At 33.1% G+C, this 19284-nt stretch overlaps 1 protein-coding gene across 2 annotated transcripts in view; it reads right to left on the bottom strand.

The window, feature by feature from the left end:
- Nucleotides 1-19284, bottom strand: part of LOC148280340 (epidermal growth factor receptor kinase substrate 8-like) — a 52840-nt gene that overhangs the window by 27439 nt on the left and 6117 nt on the right. For both annotated transcript variants that reach the window (XM_088228536.1, XM_088228537.1), the window contains exons 2-8: nucleotides 10829-10873; nucleotides 9113-9302; nucleotides 7873-7943; nucleotides 7093-7286; nucleotides 5580-5739; nucleotides 3822-3952; nucleotides 567-838 (exon numbers count right to left, since the gene is read on the bottom strand). In XM_088228536.1, the coding sequence (XP_088084662.1) occupies nucleotides 567-838; nucleotides 3822-3952; nucleotides 5580-5739; nucleotides 7093-7286; nucleotides 7873-7943; nucleotides 9113-9290 (1006 nt within the window). In that variant the 5' untranslated portion in view covers nucleotides 9291-9302; nucleotides 10829-10873. The remainder of the gene's footprint in view (nucleotides 1-566; nucleotides 839-3821; nucleotides 3953-5579; nucleotides 5740-7092; nucleotides 7287-7872; nucleotides 7944-9112; nucleotides 9303-10828; nucleotides 10874-19284) is intronic.

Below are 19284 nucleotides of genomic sequence, written 5' to 3'. Positions count from 1 at the left end.
TTTAATACAAGCATTTTTTATATTTTGCCATATATAGTTGTACAGCACATTGACATTTGAATTTAGGCAATTTACAGAATTGCCGTGTTGATTCATATACCATCCAATGACTTGTTTCATCTTTGTGAATTTCAGATCCATCCACAAGCCACTGGACCTTTGCGCTTCTTTTGTATTGAATTGGTACATCACAAAATCATTTGTATTATTTGTTTTTGGTCATTTTATGGTCATTTTTGTGGTTTGTATCAAATTAGATACACCATGCAATTAAGGGTTAAGAAATCTAGAAAAGGTGGCTCTACAATGTTCATTTCACTGTTCTTGGACTGGATGTGAAGCTTAATATTACATAAAAAACATTCAACACCACAGGAATATCCTGTTATCTTACGTCTGACGTTTTATAATCTCACGGAGATATTTTAAATCATAGGAATATCATTCAATATCATGAAAACATCATTCAATATTATGAAAACATCATTCAATATCATGAAAACATCATTCAATATCATGAAAACATCATTCAATGTCAGTACATGATGATTGGAATTGAGATTTACCAAGTGGCGTGAAGAGAAAATGCACCAGCTCAGGGGCGTTGGGGTCGTGGATGTGGGACTTCAGTTTGGCGAGGAGATTGAAGGAGAGCTTGAACTTCTGGAAGATGTCGTAGAACTCGTGTTCCGGGGGAGGGCGCGTGCGGAGAGACAACATCCCGTCTCCGGGGTCGGACTTCTTGGATTTCCGGGACCTCCTTCTGCGCTCCAGTTCTCTGCTAGCTGCAGCCACATGCTGCAAGCGAGCTATGAACTTCTCTATGTCGTCGAAGCATCTAGAAACATATTTATTATTTATGTATCTACTAGCGGACCCGACAGACGTTGTCCTGCCCGAACTTTGGCAAAATACTTTTCATTGATAAGTATGTACCTAGGTACTTGTTTGTGATTGAATCCCAAAACTAAAAATTGTTTATATTGGATTCAAGTAGGTACCTAGGTACTTGTTTATGGTTGAATTCCAAAACATAAAATAAATATTTTTTCAAATACTGCATTCTTTTTGCAAACGTCAAACTCCGGTCGTCTCACCAACAAAAGGGTGTACTTATGTCGGAAAACGATTTTTAAAAATGTATTGAATTTAATATTATTTTAGTGTTACCAAAAATCAAATAAAAATAAATAAATGGGTAGAAATTATTAGGAATTTAAGGAAATAATCTGATTGAGATCCACAAAAAACAAATGCTGTTTGTAAACATTCAAAAACAAACTCTTTTTATACACAAAAAAACAACATCTTTCCATCTTTTTGCAAATGCATTCTCCTCGAATGCAACCCTGGTAGATCGATAAATAAAACATTTATGCTCCTAACTTCGTTTTTACATATTCAATTGAAGATTTTAATATCTACAAACACGCACAGCGCAAAGATCTATATTTCTCTGAAAACCGCACGTAAATCGGTTAAGCCGCTTAGGAGGAGTACGGTGACATCACACGTACAGAGGAATTATATATATAAAGATTTGCGACGAACTTATTGTCGACTCAATTCAAATACGATGTTAAACGCCGTTTACACGTGAACATTACAATACTGTTCTGTCTCAGGACTCAACCATTGTCCACCAGCAATTCGTAGGAAAAAAATTGTTCTGAGACATCGCCACCGGGATAGACATGCAGGCTATCTCCGCGGAGCAATGACTGGAGTTTGCATAAATGGAGTTCTATTGTAATTCTCAAAAATATAACACATATTTTTGCTATGAAACACAGTGTTACAAAAGAGAGAGCGCGGGTATTATCCTTGGCTCTACCCGACCGAGTTTCTCCGGGGTATGCTCGGCTACAACAGTTTAGAGACTAGAAGGAATGTGTATTTGACTACACATTTTTATCGATTGTTACGCGGTATTTTTTATTTTTTTTTATTTTTATTTTTTTATTTTTTTATTTTCTTTTATTCAGGAAACATACAGTACAGTTACAAAGTTTAATATTTTACACAATTGGACCTAATTCTAATGGACCAGTGAAGTTTCCATATTAAAAAGCAATTAAATCTAATGTTAATTATGAAAGTATAAAAAAGAGAAGGAAAAAGAAAACATAAATGAAAGTTGTTTAAAAATTTAAATTTAAGTGAAAAAAAAATATATTTTAAGGTTTGTAGTTTGTAGTGAGTATTTACAAATGGAAATAATATTAAAAATGAAGAAAACTTGTAAGAGTAATTAAGAATTAAGAATGGAAATAAAGAATGAAAAACATACTCAGATGTAAAAATAAAATAAAATAGTAATAACATTTTTTTTTTTAAAAAAAGGAAAAACATAAACACATTTATTTTAAGGGATTCAAAGAAACGATGAGAAGAATCTTTAAGTGAAATATAAGACAGTAAATTTAAATTTAGGTCAATTTAAAAAACATCTTCAAAATTAATGACACATTATAGTAAGAGCAGCAATATATTGATTTTATTAACATATATAATATAAGTAATTAAAAGTAGTTTAAAAGTATAACAAGTATAAAAACATGCCAATGGCAGCAGAGAAAAAAGAAAAAATAAAGAAGGAATAACAAGTATGGCAAGTAATCATTTAAAATTTGAAAAAGCAATATAAGGAGAAGATTTTAAACCAAGAGAAGTCGATAAAATTTCATTAAAGCGATTTTAGAAGTAATACAAAATTTCAAAAGAGAAATTTAATTTATAATAATAATATGAATGTATGTAATTTGAGTGATATAAGAGAAAAACGGACCAACCGGAGTTTTATTCAAAAGTTTTCAATACACTATTTTTAAATAATTGTAATCCTGTATGATATATATCTATATGGTTAATGATCAATAATTCTGAAATTATGATGAGCATTGGTTTGTATGTTCCTGATAATTACCTAAGACAGCGTCAGCATAGATTGTTTCATATTCCGATATTCAGGACCAACCTGCCTATGGTTATGCCTGTTGGAAGGGCTACCGCTATGCTGAACAACATCGCTCTGGATATTGATCTGTTCCATGTATCCGAAGGGGTTTTCCGGAGCAGGATTCTCCTACTACTTTGACATGAGTCTCTTTCGTGTATTTCTTTTTCTTTTTTATAATATGTACGTATTGAATGTATTTTTGTAATGTATATGTTATATTCAAAATAAATGAATTGAATTGAAAAAAATGAGTATCTTTGTCCTCCGACAAGTTCAAGTCTTCACTTTTGACAAAACACTAATTTCCTCAGAATTTACTTTGATGTAGCTACGGCTTTTCTTCATATGGTGGCAGAATACGTCTTAAGAATAAATAAATTTTATTTTTATTTATTTATTATTTACATATACAGTTCACAAAAAAAAAAAACCCCCGATACTCAACACAAATACAGGTCAAGATTACATAGATACATTTTATCATATCCATGAGGGGGTATTAGAAGTAAACTTAGAACTCTCCATTGAAGGAGTTACTGAGATATTTGCAAAAAACATTGAAAAAAGTGAAAATTATGCTTCACCAACTCAATGGAGAATGCTAAGTTTGCGGTGTCAAGTAGTATAATTGAAATCCGTTTTTGCAAGATTTAGAGACGGTTTTGAATTACGCGATTATTTAGGTAGGTAGGTTTGAATGTATAGTTTATTTAGGCATCGATGACTAATTTTCCGTTTTTGGTGGAGATTTTTAAATTTGTTTCCAATGTTAAAAATTCATTGTATCATTGCCAGTCTTACTAGGGGCAGTACCCTAGTACTAAGCCTGGCAATATTACAGGAATACATAATGATTATTTACCTGTTGAGTATGGCAATATCCTGTTCGTAGATTTTGTCCGAGGAAGTACTGGAGGCTTCATCTTCGTTGTTTCCGTGTGGAGCCAATTCCGAGTCTGAGATCGGCTCTCGGTACTGCGAGAAGTGGGGAATCTACAATTCAAAATGAGATGTTTCATTTCACCGAGAAAAACTATTCGCTGTACAACTTTGCTTCTGGCGTTTTTCTGTAGATGACTTTAGGGCTAAGTAGCAATTATTCACGGCTCTAAGGCCATGCGCTGTATTTGGTGGGACCAGCTCAGCGAAGTGTATTAGGAGCTGTTAAAACCAAGTGGAACAATCACAGGCGATCCTAATCAAAATTTCATTTACATGGTATCACTTTTTTTACTATGGCTGTTGAGTAAATAACAGCATTTATCGATATTATTCCTTATTGGCCGATTACCTTTCGTTCCCATCCTTCCTTTGACCCATCCTTATGGTACCTACCTAACATCAAGATAGAAGATATTCAAAATTAGAAGATTCGGATTTAGAACAAAAACAAAACAACATTTTTGACTTCGCATAAAATCGGATAAAATAGTGGTTGAAATCGTCGCGCGTCGTGGAAAACATAGTCTCATTTTGTGATCCAGTGCCAGATATTGAAGACCATTCAGATTATATTAAAGGTAGGTATTCATTCCATATTCCTATCCTTTCTCAAATATTTCCCAATAACAAAACTGAATGAAATTCGATTTTCATTTACAGTTCGCCTTTTCGTTAACAATGGCACCACAGAATTTTAACTATCACGTCACATTTACATCGCAGCAAAACTTTTTGACACTTTTATGATAACTGTTTAAACCATCTTTCCAAATTATTTATAACTTTTAATATTTTTTAAAAACTATTGATCAATATATTTTCATAAATGGTAGATGATTTTTTATTCTAATACAAATGTACTTTTATGCATCTAGTAAATCATATAACTTTAACTCTCCAAAAACAGATACTCGCTCTTGAGCTTGGAGAGTGACTTACACTGTTATAATTATTTATTTATTAGATTTATGTAATTTTAAATATACGTGTACATGAGAAAAAAAAACTTATAGGATATAAAAAGAAACACAGAAAATAATAGTACATTCATACTAATTAAAATATAATGCAGTTTTTCTATTGCCACATTTGTAAACTTTCTGCATCGTAATTTATTGATGTAGACTTAATTTTTCCTAAGCATGCATCAACGGCCTGTCACAATTCAGTAAAATATTAATAAGGGTTTTTGTTGAAAAAACTATAAGGATATAAATAAAAACTAACCCTAAAGGACATTGGAAATTGGAACGTCAGTGAGATTGTATTTGCTTGAAAAATACATCAAAATGCAGTGCAAAACAGCCGTTAAGAAAATTTAACACTCAAACTAAAAGGTCAATTACACTGCGCCTACTTTGAATTTAGTTTGAGACAATAATTTATACTTTTTTTTTATTTACGTTGCTTTTATTCTCCATTTTGGGCAAACGCGGCGGCGTGCGGCTTGCCGTTTTTCGACACATCAAATGAGTTTGTTAAAATTTTCAACGTTTTTACGTTAACAGGGGTTATTAGAAACGTTAATTAGGGGGATATTTGAATGACAATGTATGGAAAAAAATGAGGTTTTACTGTATTAAGAAAAAAAGTTGACATTGAAATGTGACGATTATCAAATATAGGGCTTGATGTATTGAGGTTCCACCGTACTTATTTTCTTGAGTAAAAGACAAACCTGATTTCTCCTGCCCCTGTCTCTCTCCCCCATTTCCCTCTCCCTGTCTCGCTCCCTCTCCATGACGAAGTCTCGGGAGTTAGGGTCATCCCTTTCGTCATACTGGCTGTCCTGCCTGCTCCCGGCCTGGCTAATTTTCCTCTCACCATCTTTGCCGCCCCTGGAAAAGTAAATAGAAAGATTGAATCAGTTTTTTGCGAATAGAAATATATCTTTATATAGTTTTCCGCATGTGTGATGCGTACTCTGATCTATTGAGAGAGTTGACAGCTTTATTAGTTAGCTGACTTATAAAGCTGAAATTGATGATTTCTCAAAACCTCGGCATAATCCCCCATACCTTCACAGCGGGAAACTACGAAGTTGAGGTGATCAAGTCCTTTACATACCTAGGTTCCACAGTCACAGGAAGAAATCAGGAGGAGAATAATGGCTGCCAACCGTTGCTACTACACGCTTCAAAAACAACTTCGGTCATAACTAGTATGAAAAAATACTAAAATAATACTGTACAAAACTCTGATTAAACCAATCCTGACATATACCTCCGAAACCTGGGTTATGACAAAGAATATTGAGGGAACCATTGCAGCTTTCGAAAGAAGAATCCTCAAACAGAGATAATGTAGTAACATCTTTGATGGTGGATGGGAGATGATTCCACGGTCGAGCCGCATGGATACTATATGAGTTAGAGAAGAAAGAGGAATTGTGGATGGGTATTAAGAGAATGCCTTGAGAATTAGAACGAAGAGGTAAACCATGAACTGATAAGCGTCGAAATTTTTCACGCAGGTATATAGGAGTGTTAGGACTATGAAGTACAGTGAACAGAAGTGAGAGGGAGTGATAGTCTCTCCGCTGTCTTATTTTGAGCCATTTCAGTTGCCTATAATAATCAGAAATGTGGTCATATTTCCTAAGACCAAAAATGTACCTTATGCATGTATTCTGAAGTCGTTCAAATTTATCGAGTAATCAACTCCATCAAGGTGGGACGCTTGAGGTGGGCTGGCCATTTAATTAGAATGCACGACAAAAACCCCATAAAATGCCTAACTCTCTCTGTGACACAAGGACGACGAAGACCAGGAAGGCCCAAAATGCGATGGATGGACTGCGTCAGCGCAGATATGACAATGTTGGAAGTGAGGAACTGGAGAGGAAGGGCAGCAGACCGGCAAGAGTGGAGGAGACTCCTGGATTCAGCCGAGGCCCACCCGGGGCTATCGAGCTTATGGTGATGATGATGACTGTTGTGTACGCTTTTTGGTACTTGTTTGAAATGCCGAATAAAAAAAATCCGGAACTTGTGAGATACAAAAGCATAATTTTAACGAAACATGTCTAGTTGTCATGTTTCAGTTTTTTTATTTAACATCCCGAATTATCAGTCGATTCAATTAGCAACTCACTGTACCTTGTTAGCCAGACCAGAAAAATGTAGCAGATTATATGAATTGTTGTCAATAAATAATTATCATTATTTTTATTACTATTATCTCAAACTCACCTGATGGAGTTGAGGTCTTCAACCAGATCCTGGGCTCCAACATCGTGGCACTGGAAGATGTGCATTTCGGAGCGAGCACCAGCTCGACCGCCGACTATGAATGCGAGGATGTTATTGTACATCTCCATGGGGTCGCTGGATGTGAAGGCAGTAGGCTCTTGGATCGAGGAGCAGCTGAACCTTTCCATTATAGACTGAAAAGATCAACAATCATGAGTAAATATTCAGTTGAATAATTATTGGTCTAATTAGTAAAATCTTAATAGGCTTGTAACTAAATGGACTTGATGAGTCTGTAAATAAATAAACAAATGATGTCTAAATTTGTTATAACAGAGGGAAAAAACATTTTTGAAAAGGAAATATGGAAGTCCAGGCATTTACAGGGCTTATGACCTGTCATTAGCGGGTTTAAATGGCCATTTTACACACTGTGTAACATTCACCGTTCCGCTGATGTTCAAACATCCACATTTCTTCATCTCTTTCATCTGTTGACTTCCGTGAAATAAAGCAGCTGAAACCTTTATCATGTGGGTGAGATTCTACCAGGCAATGTTGTCAAATTAACTAACTGGTATAAAAAAAGTACAAAAATTGGATAATTGTTTTCAGGCATTGCCTAGTAGGTGAATTGGTTCAGCCGGATGAATTAATAAAAAATAATAAAAATAACTCCCTAGGGAGGAAATTTAGCCTGTCTGCAAACATTTGGACATAGGTACTCAAAACATTGTTTACGCAAATAATATTTTAGAATTGAAATACAATATTACTTACTCCACTTTCATAGTCCATAATAAGAACCCACGGTCCATCCAAACACAGCTGCATTTTCTGGGACCAAATACCTGAAAATTTTCGTCAAATAAAATAGTGGTCATTAAAAATACACAAATTTCAGGATTTATATATTTCTTTTTCTCTTCTTTTCCACATAGGCTCCTAAGTGGAGCATGTGGACGTCATCAGACATCTCCAGGAGACCCGATTGGCAACCAGCACTCTTGCCTTCTCCCACGTTATCTCGCATCCCTAAGTTCCGCCGAATAAAGCCGAAAAATCGTAATCGATAGCCATCCTGCCTTCGAGCCTGCAGATGTGAAAAAGAGGCAACTTATCGTCCTTAAAATATAGCTTGGGAAGTTATTGATCACTGATCATGTACCGATCAAATCGATTTGATCAGTTTTTTCATGCAAAACATGAGTTTCCGAAAATTGATATAAAAACGAAAAAACAAGCCTATTATAGTGTGTTTAAGACAATTATTTACTAAAAAATAAGACATTTTATTTTTTTTTTCATGAACAACGAATGAATTATTTTTTATTTGATCGATTTACGTTGATCAATTTGTCTCATCTCTAACATTTTTGTAAAAGGACGTAACCTTGTAAGAACGTTGTTAATAATAAGGTTTCTTTTAGTTTTAAATCTGATTTTATTTAATTATGTTGATTTATATGTCAAGCATTGTATTAAAAAAATTAATTAACATGCCAGATACAAATCATTTTTCGTGTGTCAATATAAATCACTCCTTAGACGTTACTACAAAGTTATGTCCTCACTTTTGCTGACAACTGTCATTCTAATCAAACCATATTTTAAGAACTATGGGTTAAGACTCTCCCGATGCATCCACAGCACATGTCCAAGCCATGTCCACCGCCATACCCTCGAGACAACCGTTATAGGATACGGCTGAGAGCTAATATTCGTGATTCATTAAAATCATATTGTGATTATTTGAATGGATGATTCGTCTATTTGTAGCATTCAAGGAGGAAGATAAAAAAATGTGTTTTAAGTGGGTAATTCACGAATGCTGATTTTGAAATTACCTAGTTGTAGTAATTACCCAGTAATATCTTTCTGTTTTATGTTTGTATTTAGGGGGCATTGAGTCAATTTCTCCTGAAAAGGGGGCAATGGGTAAAATAAATTTGAAAACCTGTGGTCTAGACATTTCCAGATCCAATGACCACATCCGCGCAATTTAGGGCATTTGTCTCACCGTTAGACTTCTCGAGCTGCAGCAGCCTGCGCATGCCGTCGGCCGGGTACAGGATGCCGGTCTCGCGTGTGACGGTGAAGGTGGCGAGATGCTCTACCAGGTAGGCCGGGCGGCCCGCCCCCCCCGACCCCACGGACTCGCGCCCGTAGCTCGCCCCGTTGTTCTTCATGGCCATCATCGGAACGCTGATCTGGAATCAAACCATTTGTCGGTTTAGTGAAATATCATCATCATCATTACATATATCCGCACCCGTACAAGCATTACTACTACACATTCTAGGTTACGCTGATATTTCTGTGACTGATTTGAGCTGTGAACAACTCGATAAACTTGAACGACTTCTGAATACATGCATTAGGTAAATTTTTAGCCTTCTTTAAATTTATTTATTATTTACATGTAATTATTACATTTTTTACAATTTTTAAAAAAAAAAATTAATAATTTTTTTTTCAAGACTCACCAAGCCAATTATGGCTTTTCAGAAAAGATCATTTACATGAAAACATATGATAACACTACATAGTTGTATGATAATAATTACTTCTAACTTACTACTTCCATAAGGACAATTAGTAAGTTCTCACAATATAAAATTGCTATTAAGAAATGGATAGTGGAGGTGGGTTGCACACGGATCGATGAGTGGATCTTGGAATGGATGATGGAATTCGTTCTATTGGTCTATATAAATTGGTTATGTTTTTTATGAATATTTTAGTTTTTTATTGTTTATTATGTTAATGATAATTAGGTTAATTGGATGAATTAGGAAAAAGGCAAAGTCACAAAATTCAATTTTATTTAAAGCAATTAAAAAGTATTACGAAATGGAAAAAAATATTTATGAAGAAAAAAACATATCAAAATTTAAAATAATGGTCAAGACATATGTGATAAACAATTTATAAATTAAATATATTTGCAATGTTATTATTAGAACACACATAACAATATGTATGATATGTGTGCCCTACTTTAAGATTTAAATAAATAAATCAATATTACAATATTACATATTTATATTTTCTATTTTAATAAATATTCCATTTTATTAATATATTAACTCCTGATCGAATAGCCAGTCCTTATTTTGCCCTTGTCACTTTTGGTAGTGCTATTTCTAAGATTGTTTGGTAACAAATTGAACACAACTGGAACCACATATTAGGAACTTAGGAAATATGACCACATTTCTGATTATCGTAGGCAACTGAAATGGCATTAGACAGCCGAGAGATTATAACTCCCTCTCACTTCTGTTTACAGTACTTCTTAGCTCAAACACACCTATATACCTGCATGAAAAATTTCAACACTTTCGATTCATGATTCACCTCTTCGTTCTACACAATCCACAAATCCTCTTTCTTCTCTAACTCATATAGTGTCCATGCAACTCGACTGTGGAATCATCTCCCATCCACCGTCAAAGATGTTTCAAAAGTATCTATGTTTAAATCACGTCTGAAGAAACATCTCTTTTTTTTTTTCCTTAATCTATCCTCCTTTTCTCTTTTTCCTTTTGTACTAGTATTAATTAAAGGTCATTTATGTACAAACATTGCAATATAAAACAATTGTAAATCTTTACTTTTTTATTTTAATTTAAAATTGTTTACAAATAAATGCCACTGTGGTGACACTGAACTGAAAGGAGTTTGAACATGATCATTTAATGAATTTAAAAAGTTCAAGAAATGAAAAACTTACCAATTACTTTGCTGGTGTGTTAAATTCAGCCAACTCAGCGAAGGCCTGCAATAAAAAATATAATTAAATATCGGTTTATTGGATGACAATTGGAAAACAATGTATGAAAGGGTTACGAATGATGAAATCAGGCAAGAGTGTAAATCTGAGTCAGGTATAATTGACGACAATAAGAATGAGATGGTTTGGTTATGTAGAACGAATGGATGATGAAATAATGATAAAACAGGTACATATTTATTTATGCTTTATTGAGTTAGTTCATAACATCTTAAGAACCAATATAAACTTTTAATAATATTACAATTTTATTTATAAAAATTTCTCAATAACATATTTTTTCAAATTAATTTAAAATATTTTTTTTTTTCTATTTCCTTTATTTCTTCAGGTAACTCATTGTACAGCTTCCATCCCTTGTACAATGAGTTTTGAGATTCTGTTTTTCTCCTCATTGGTAATCTCATCTTTTTTTACCCCTTGTTTCATATGTATGACATTGTTGGTTAAATTTTATTATTGTTTTTATTTTATTCATCCCCTTAATTATTTTATGTATAAAAATTGCCACACTATATTTAATTTGTTGCTTTACTGTGAGCAAGCCAATTTCTTTGTGCATTTTTTCTACATTAGAATAGATATTTCTTTTGAGTATAATCCTCATTGCCTTATTTTGAAGAATTTGTATATTTTGAATTTCTCCTTCATGACATAAAAAAAATGGAAGAAAGTAATTTATGTGTGGACACATTATTGTTTTAAATATAAGAATGCTAATTTTTATAGCTATTACATATCGTAATCTTCTCATAAATGAATATTTTTTTGTTACATATTGAGTATGTTTTTTAAAATTCAAATATCTATCCAAATAGACCCCGAAATACTTTATTTCGTCCACTTAATTTTTATTCAAATTATCAATATTGATATGTAACCCTGGGGTATTATTTTTTTCCCAATATTCATATATTTTGTTTGTTTTGTTTTATTTTAATTTTTTATGTTTATATATATGGAGAGGATGAACGGTGATATGGGACGAGGACGACCAAGGAAGACGTGGCAGGATCAGATAAACCAAAGTCTTAAGTCTAGTCATGTCAAAAGCAGGCAGAACCGAAGGGCAGGTGTGACAAGATGTATGCATGAGGGAGGAAGCTAGAAATGTATGCCAGAATAGACATTTTTTTGCACTACAACAGGCCAGGAGGCCCAATTACAGTGATGAATTACAACACAGAATACCCGGATTGAGAAAACTCACATTAAAGTTTTGTGTTCTCACTGGAAATCAAACCCGGAACCTACGTTAAATGTCTTGACCACTACGCCACAGAGGCCACCATGTTTTTTTTTGAGAATTCATTATGCGAAAAGGATGGTAAAAGAGACAGTAAAATGTCATATTGGTGGTGTACAGATCTATAGTAAATAAAAAATACAAACAGTTTCTAAAATATCACTCAAATATCAACGTCGAAAACTATCCAGGGCTTTAGATCTATTTCAAATATATGTATTTAAGAGGATGTGCAACTAACTAATCTAAGATTCCTTCATACAAAAATATTTATTCCCTGGATTATGGAACCAGAGCTATGATTTTTACACACACTATGGACACCCACCATTCGCGTGCCTATATAATTTGTTTTTATTTAATAAATTATCTTTTATAGAAGGTAGGACCATCCAAAAACCCTTAAAATCGCTTAATTTTATGAGCCGTTTCGAACAAACGGTACACAAATATCACAAGTATTTTTTCACATACGTGCCATCACAGAAAATATATTTTTGATAAATTTTTTTTAAAAAAGGGGCATAATCAGTCCGATGAGCAGTTCTCTTTTTTGCACAGTATTCGGGGAGGCATCTGCGAGAGAGTGACAGAAAAACTGTATTCAAATACCTAGTCATCAGACCGCTTGACCACCATTTATAAATATATACTCATTAAAATAACATTACGTAAACTCTTGTTTTTACCCTGTAACACTTAAAAAGTCTTTCAGACATAAATAATTCAATTCAATTACTACTTAATATAATATATATATATAATTTTTGATTCTCTATCCTTACTGTTTTTGAATAAATACATTGAAATAAAATAAAATCACTTTGTTTTTATGTACGACTTATATTTTTTATAATTTGCCTTCTTCGGGGTTAATTACAAACTAACATAACATATATAAATTTTTCACAGTGAGGGTAGAGTGGGCGTGGGTTTAGGGAGAGGGAACATATTTAAAATGGGACTATTACTAAGATTTATTTGATTATTAATAATATTTAAGTTTTTATTTACAACCTAAAGTGATTTTATTTTATTTTAATATATTAAATAATAATGTTCCACAAAGCAAGTGCTTCAAACATCAAAAATACATTGAATTTTAGAATAAAAATATCAACAATATTTTGAGTTTGTCCAAATTTTCGTAGACAAGGACTGGATTCAACTCCCTGGGGAGCTGTTTATATTAACATTTTACAACAGAGATGAAGAACATTTAAGAGAAGGTAATATAGAAGTCCAGGCATCTACAGGACTTATGACCTGTCAATGGCTGGTTTAAGTGGCCACTTTACACACTGTGTAACATTCACCATTCTGCCTATATTTGAACATCTATATTCCTTCAATTCTTTCATCTGTTGATGTTTGTGAAGTTAAAGAGCTAAAACCTTTATTTATGCGGGTGAGATTCATCTAATTGAATTATTTCACCTATATACTAGGCAACACCTGAAAATATAATTTTTTCAATTTTTATACTTCTTCATGGACCAGGTAATTTATCAACAATATTTTGAGTTTGTCCAAATTTTTGTAGACAAGGACTGGATTCAACTCCCTGGGGAGCTGTTTATATTAACATATTACAACAGAGATGAAGAACATTTAAGAGAAGGTAAAATAGAAGTCCAGGAATCTACAGGGCTTATGACCTGTCAATGGCTGGTTTAAGTGGCTACTTTACACACTGTGTAACATTCACCATTCTGCCCATATTTGAACATCTATATTCCTTCAATTCTTTCATCTGTTGATGTTTGTGAAGTTAAAGATATTACTATTAGTCTATATTACCTTCTCTTAAATGTTCTTCGTCTCTCTTGTAATATGTTAGTAAAAATATCAGTCACGAAGATGTCGCGAAAGCGATGAAATCTATCACTGGTTATTCCCAATTTGTGGTGGTGTATTACTCATCTTTTATTTCCATAATAGATTACAATGAACTTCCACAGAGTCTTTTCACTTGCAAACTCAAATCTTTTATGTTATGTTAACTAGTAACTCGTAAGTAAATATGCTGTGACTCACACCTGCAGTATTTCTCAACAAATTCCCAAATGGTGTTTCTATAAGTTGAGTGTATTTCGCAAGAGTCAAAGTAGGTGGATATATTGTACAGTAATTGTCATTTACCAATGCTATTTATCACCCACGTTAAGCCGAGATATTCAATTACTAATTTACTTCGATATGACGGCACACTCGGGAGTATAACCGTACACCAAAGGTAAATAAGGAATATGGTGTGAGAACAACGAAGGGGCAATGAGGAAGTTCAGAGCTACGGGAAATTGGATGAAAAATAAATTTTTATTGTTGTTTTTTAATTTTATAGTGAAATTTTTCAAAAATGCATGAAAAATTAATAAAAACTAACTACAGTCTGTGGTCTCTCTGTAATTCGGCAGATATCGGACCAGAGCACTCCTGGATTGCTGAATATCACTATTAATCAACAATATTTTGAGTTTGTCCAAATTTCTGTAGACAAGGACTGAATGCCTAGTATGTGGGTGAAATAATTCAATTAGATGAATCTCACTCGCATAAATAAAGGTTTTAGCTCTTTATTTATTTGACACTTTATAAACATATACAATATATATACATATAAGGGCGGGCATATTGCCTTAAGGCAATTTCTTCCTACCTACCCAAACCGTTCAGTTAGAGAAAATTATAAATACATGTATATATTGAATCTTACAATTTTCTACAAAAATTAAAAGCAAAGATTAACAAAAATAAATATATTTTTTTAAAAAATTAACACTATACTACGAAGAGAGGAGAGGGGATGGGAAGGAAAGAAGAAGGATAAAAGAACAATTTAAATATTTAGATAGTGACATTTCAATCATTAACTTCACAAACATCAACAGATGAAAGAATTGAAGTAATATAGATGTTCAAATATGGGCAGAATGGTGAATGTTACTCAGTGTGTTAAGTGGCCACTTAAACCAGCCAAGGACAGGTCATAAGCCCTGTAGATGCCTAGACTTCTATATTGCCTGCTTTAAAATGTTCTTCATCTCTGTTGTAATATGTTCATTACTATTAATGACGCATTTAAATGGCAGAAGCTATGTTTTATTGTATGAATATGTTTTCAATTTTATTTATTCATATATATGAGGGCAGAAGAAGCGAACTTGGAAATCTCCATTCAAGGAGTTGCTGAGATATTTGCAAAAAACTTTGAAAAAAATGCTTCTCCAGGATATGATAAAATTAAATAAAGACATGCTTAGTCCAATAATAACAAGTCTGCTTAATCTGCATATAAAAGAAGGTACCCATCCAGATGAGTTAAAAATAGCAAGAATCACTCCAATATATAAAGGTGATAAAATAGTTTAAAGTAATTACAGACCAATTGCAAATTTAATAGTATTAAACAAAATATTTGAAAAATACATTAATAAGAGATTAATGGATCATATAAAAAATAATAATCAAAATGACATAAACAGACTACGAAGACAGCAAAATAAAATATTAAAGTTAGTATATGACCTCCCCTATCTAACAGCAACTAAAGAGCTCTTTGAACAAACTAAGCAATTAAATATAACTGAACTCTTTAATCTAGAATCCTTAAAATTTATCCATAAATTAGCCACTGATATAATTGTAGATGAATAACTAAAACTTGAAAAAAATCGTGGTAAACATGGACACAATACGATAATATCAGAAAAGTAACTAACTAACTAACTAACTAACCATCACGCCATTTCCCCAGAGGGGTAGGCAGAGAGGATAGAACGCCACACCACTCTGTCCTGGCACACTTCCTTTGCTTCCTTCACATTCATACATCTTCTCATGCACGCACGTCGATTATTCCGACTTTTCACATGACCACTTTCAAGAATTTGTTGTACTTGATCATGCCATGTCTTTCTCGGCCTTCCTCGACTTCTACAACCAGACACATTCGCATCATAAATCTTTTTAGCCGTTCTTTCATCATTCATTCGCTCCACATGACCGAACCATCGCAAACGACCTTTCTTAATTTTGTCGATAATGCTTAACTCAGCCTTGCATTCTGCTCTAATTTCGACATTAGGGCACCTATCATACATTGTTTTTCCGCACATTCGCCTGAGGGATCGCATTTCAACAGCATTCAGTCTACTTTCGTCCCTTTTTTTCCAACTCCATGCTTCGCTTCCATACATTAGGGTTGGTACCAGAACTCCATTATGAACTGCTAATTTAGCCTCTTGCGATAGACACTTATTTGCTACGACAGACTTTAAGGCACCATTAACTCTGTTATCGGCACTAACCCTCCTTTCAATATCCTCGTCCATATTTCAGAAAAGTATCATATTATTTTTATTCTATTTAGGTGTATAACAGGAGTTATAGAACAACACCTAAATAGAATGAATCTTATATATTATTACTCTAGAAATTATTGATTGCGTCTGTCCTCTCTCTGTACGGGACGCTGGACGTCCGCTCAACGTGGGCAAACAGCCGCAGACCCCCGACCATCCACCACCCCACCCTACCACCTCAACCGACCACCGAGTAACTGGATTACATAAGACGCCACACTTCCAGTGACGAGGGTGACAAAAATATTGTATACATGAAACGCCAAACGATCGAATCCCACACTCGTGTAAAAAAATAATTTAATGTTTTAAATGGCAGATAAAATATTTATATAGGTTCTGTTAAAACTGTTTTTTTTTTTAATTAATAAAAAAATTTAAAAATAATAATAATAAAAATCTTAGCTTATGTATTTATAACGTTTTACAGATTGGACGCTAGATGGCATTATTAAAAGCAGTTATTTTAATATTTTTATTTTGTTTTTAAATTATATCTAAATAAGACATTTGGTTTGTGGTGTAATTTAAAAAAATAAAACAGGCAGAAAAATTAGCTTTAATCACATTTAATTTTTGTGTTCTCACCAAGAATCAAACCAGGAACCTTCCATGCGTAAGTCAAGATAGGGATATTTAATATATTATAACTGTGTGGTTTTTGAAGCGTAATTCTGAGTGAGAGATTATTATTTTTTTGAATAAATATTTGTGTTTTTATGATTTACCCAACTATTTATTTTATTTATTATAAAATGAGTGAGCAAAATGGTATAGCGTGGTGCAATGCTCGGACCTCTGATCCCTGGGTCTGCAACGCTAGCCACGGCACTACACCCCCGGTTCATTATCATATTTAGATAGCTTCGAGTAGCAAAAAATAAATAGTGAGGCTCAAAAGGGTAAAATTTCACAGTGCCCAAGATTCTAATAATTCAAATGAGGCCCGATGGGCCGAATTCCCTACCATGTAACCTGCTAGTACAATATCAAAATATTGGGAGTAAATCATAGGAATGCAAATATTAATTAAAAACAACAAAATAGTTTAATAGCTCTAAACATTTGTATAATGGAATGTAATTATAACATCATTAGAAAATGATGTCATTGATGTTTTTCATGATAAATATTTATCGAAACACTAATCCCTGATAGGGAGGTGAAACAGAGAAATATTTGAGGCATGAGTGACTTAGGGATCTAGAAATCAATTCAAGGTTCGTAGTACTGAGAATACAAATTAAACAATACAAAAATCCATGTCATTAAAAATATTTACATTTTTAATATTTCATACTTTGAAATCCATTTGACGTTCATTTTTAATTAACAAAGGCTTCCATTCGAGTCTCGAGACGTTTTCAGATTCACATTGAGAATCTCGAGATGCTAGTATCGAAATTTTGAGACCAGATTCTGAATGCTCTCTAGAGGGTACAACACGAACTTTGTCATCAATGTATATCTTCTTTTTTGGGTGATCCTGTAAAAGTAAGATTCATACAGACGACTTGAAACATGAATAAACAACTTTGTGCCTATTAAACTCTAGATTTAATAAGATAAGTATGCGCATTTGTGTCATATTTTCAGTGGCGCAAATATAAAACCTAGATTATAAAAACAATTAAACGCTTTGTACTTACAGCCAATCTGTCAAACAAAATGGATTTTTTACCCTTGAAAATAGACGCACTGAATCTGAATTATGTTATTTACATAAATTATTAAATAATAAAGTAGACTCGTTAAACCTACTCTCCAAAATTAATCTTAATGTCCCCTTTCGCGTGACAAGAAATAAGTATTTATTCCATCCGCCAGTCTGTAGCACTAACTATGCACAACACTCTTTCCTCTATCGTTCTTGCTCCAACTATAATGCTTTTTTTTCATCTTTTGATATATTTTACATGACTCATTATTTCTGGCTGCGATACGATCCCACTTATTATTTAATGATGCTCACACTTACACACACCTGAACACGTACTCCCACACAAATACACATAAACACACATCTACACTTACTCTCATAGAAATACACATAAACACATCCTTTTGTTGTAACACAATTTAATGTCTGTCTTTAAACTGTATTTTTTTTAAGTGTTATTATATCATTGTCCACTGCTTGTTTCTTTAAAATAAATAACAAGATGGTCTCAGTAATATAAGAAGTCTCATTTGTGTCATTTATTGAGTGGTGCAAATAGTACCTATAAGTTATTTCTAGTCTTGAGTAATAATATAAACAAAACCATTCTATAAGTATCAATTACGAAGATAGCTATGGTTTACAGCAATACAACAGGCTGTTATTTGGACAAACTCAAAATATTGTTGATAAATTCACATGGTCCATGAAGAAGTATAAAAATTTTGAAATAAAAATTTTAGGCGTCTCCTAGTATGTAGGTGATATAATTCAATCAGATGAATCTCCCATATTGGTATTGTAAAATATAAAAAATGATAATGTATTTTATTTAACTCTAGCAAACACTATAAGCCATATTGACAAAGACACACAAAATGTTATCAGTAATAATATAATAATATTTATTTTATCTATCATAATAAAGATAATAGACTTAGGTGAATTGGTTGATAATCTGTAAATTCCTTCAATAATCTGGTTTACAGATCTCTTACAAAAAGATAAAGCCATTTTTTATTTGCCAAGTTTATTTTGTGCGATTTCATTTAATGAAATTTCAAAGGAATGTGTTGCGTTTACCTGACATTTTATTCCTATTTATGTATTTACTTTATCAGGGAAC

The sequence above is a fragment of the Micrasema longulum genome, unplaced genomic scaffold (genome assembly GCF_059751315.1).
Source record: "Micrasema longulum isolate JH-2025_06_02 unplaced genomic scaffold, ASM5975131v1 h1tg000592l, whole genome shotgun sequence".
Lineage (NCBI taxonomy): Eukaryota > Metazoa > Arthropoda > Insecta > Trichoptera > Brachycentridae > Micrasema > Micrasema longulum.
The sequence above is the reverse complement of the archived record's forward strand: the minus strand, read 5'-3'. Positions and strand labels throughout refer to the sequence as shown.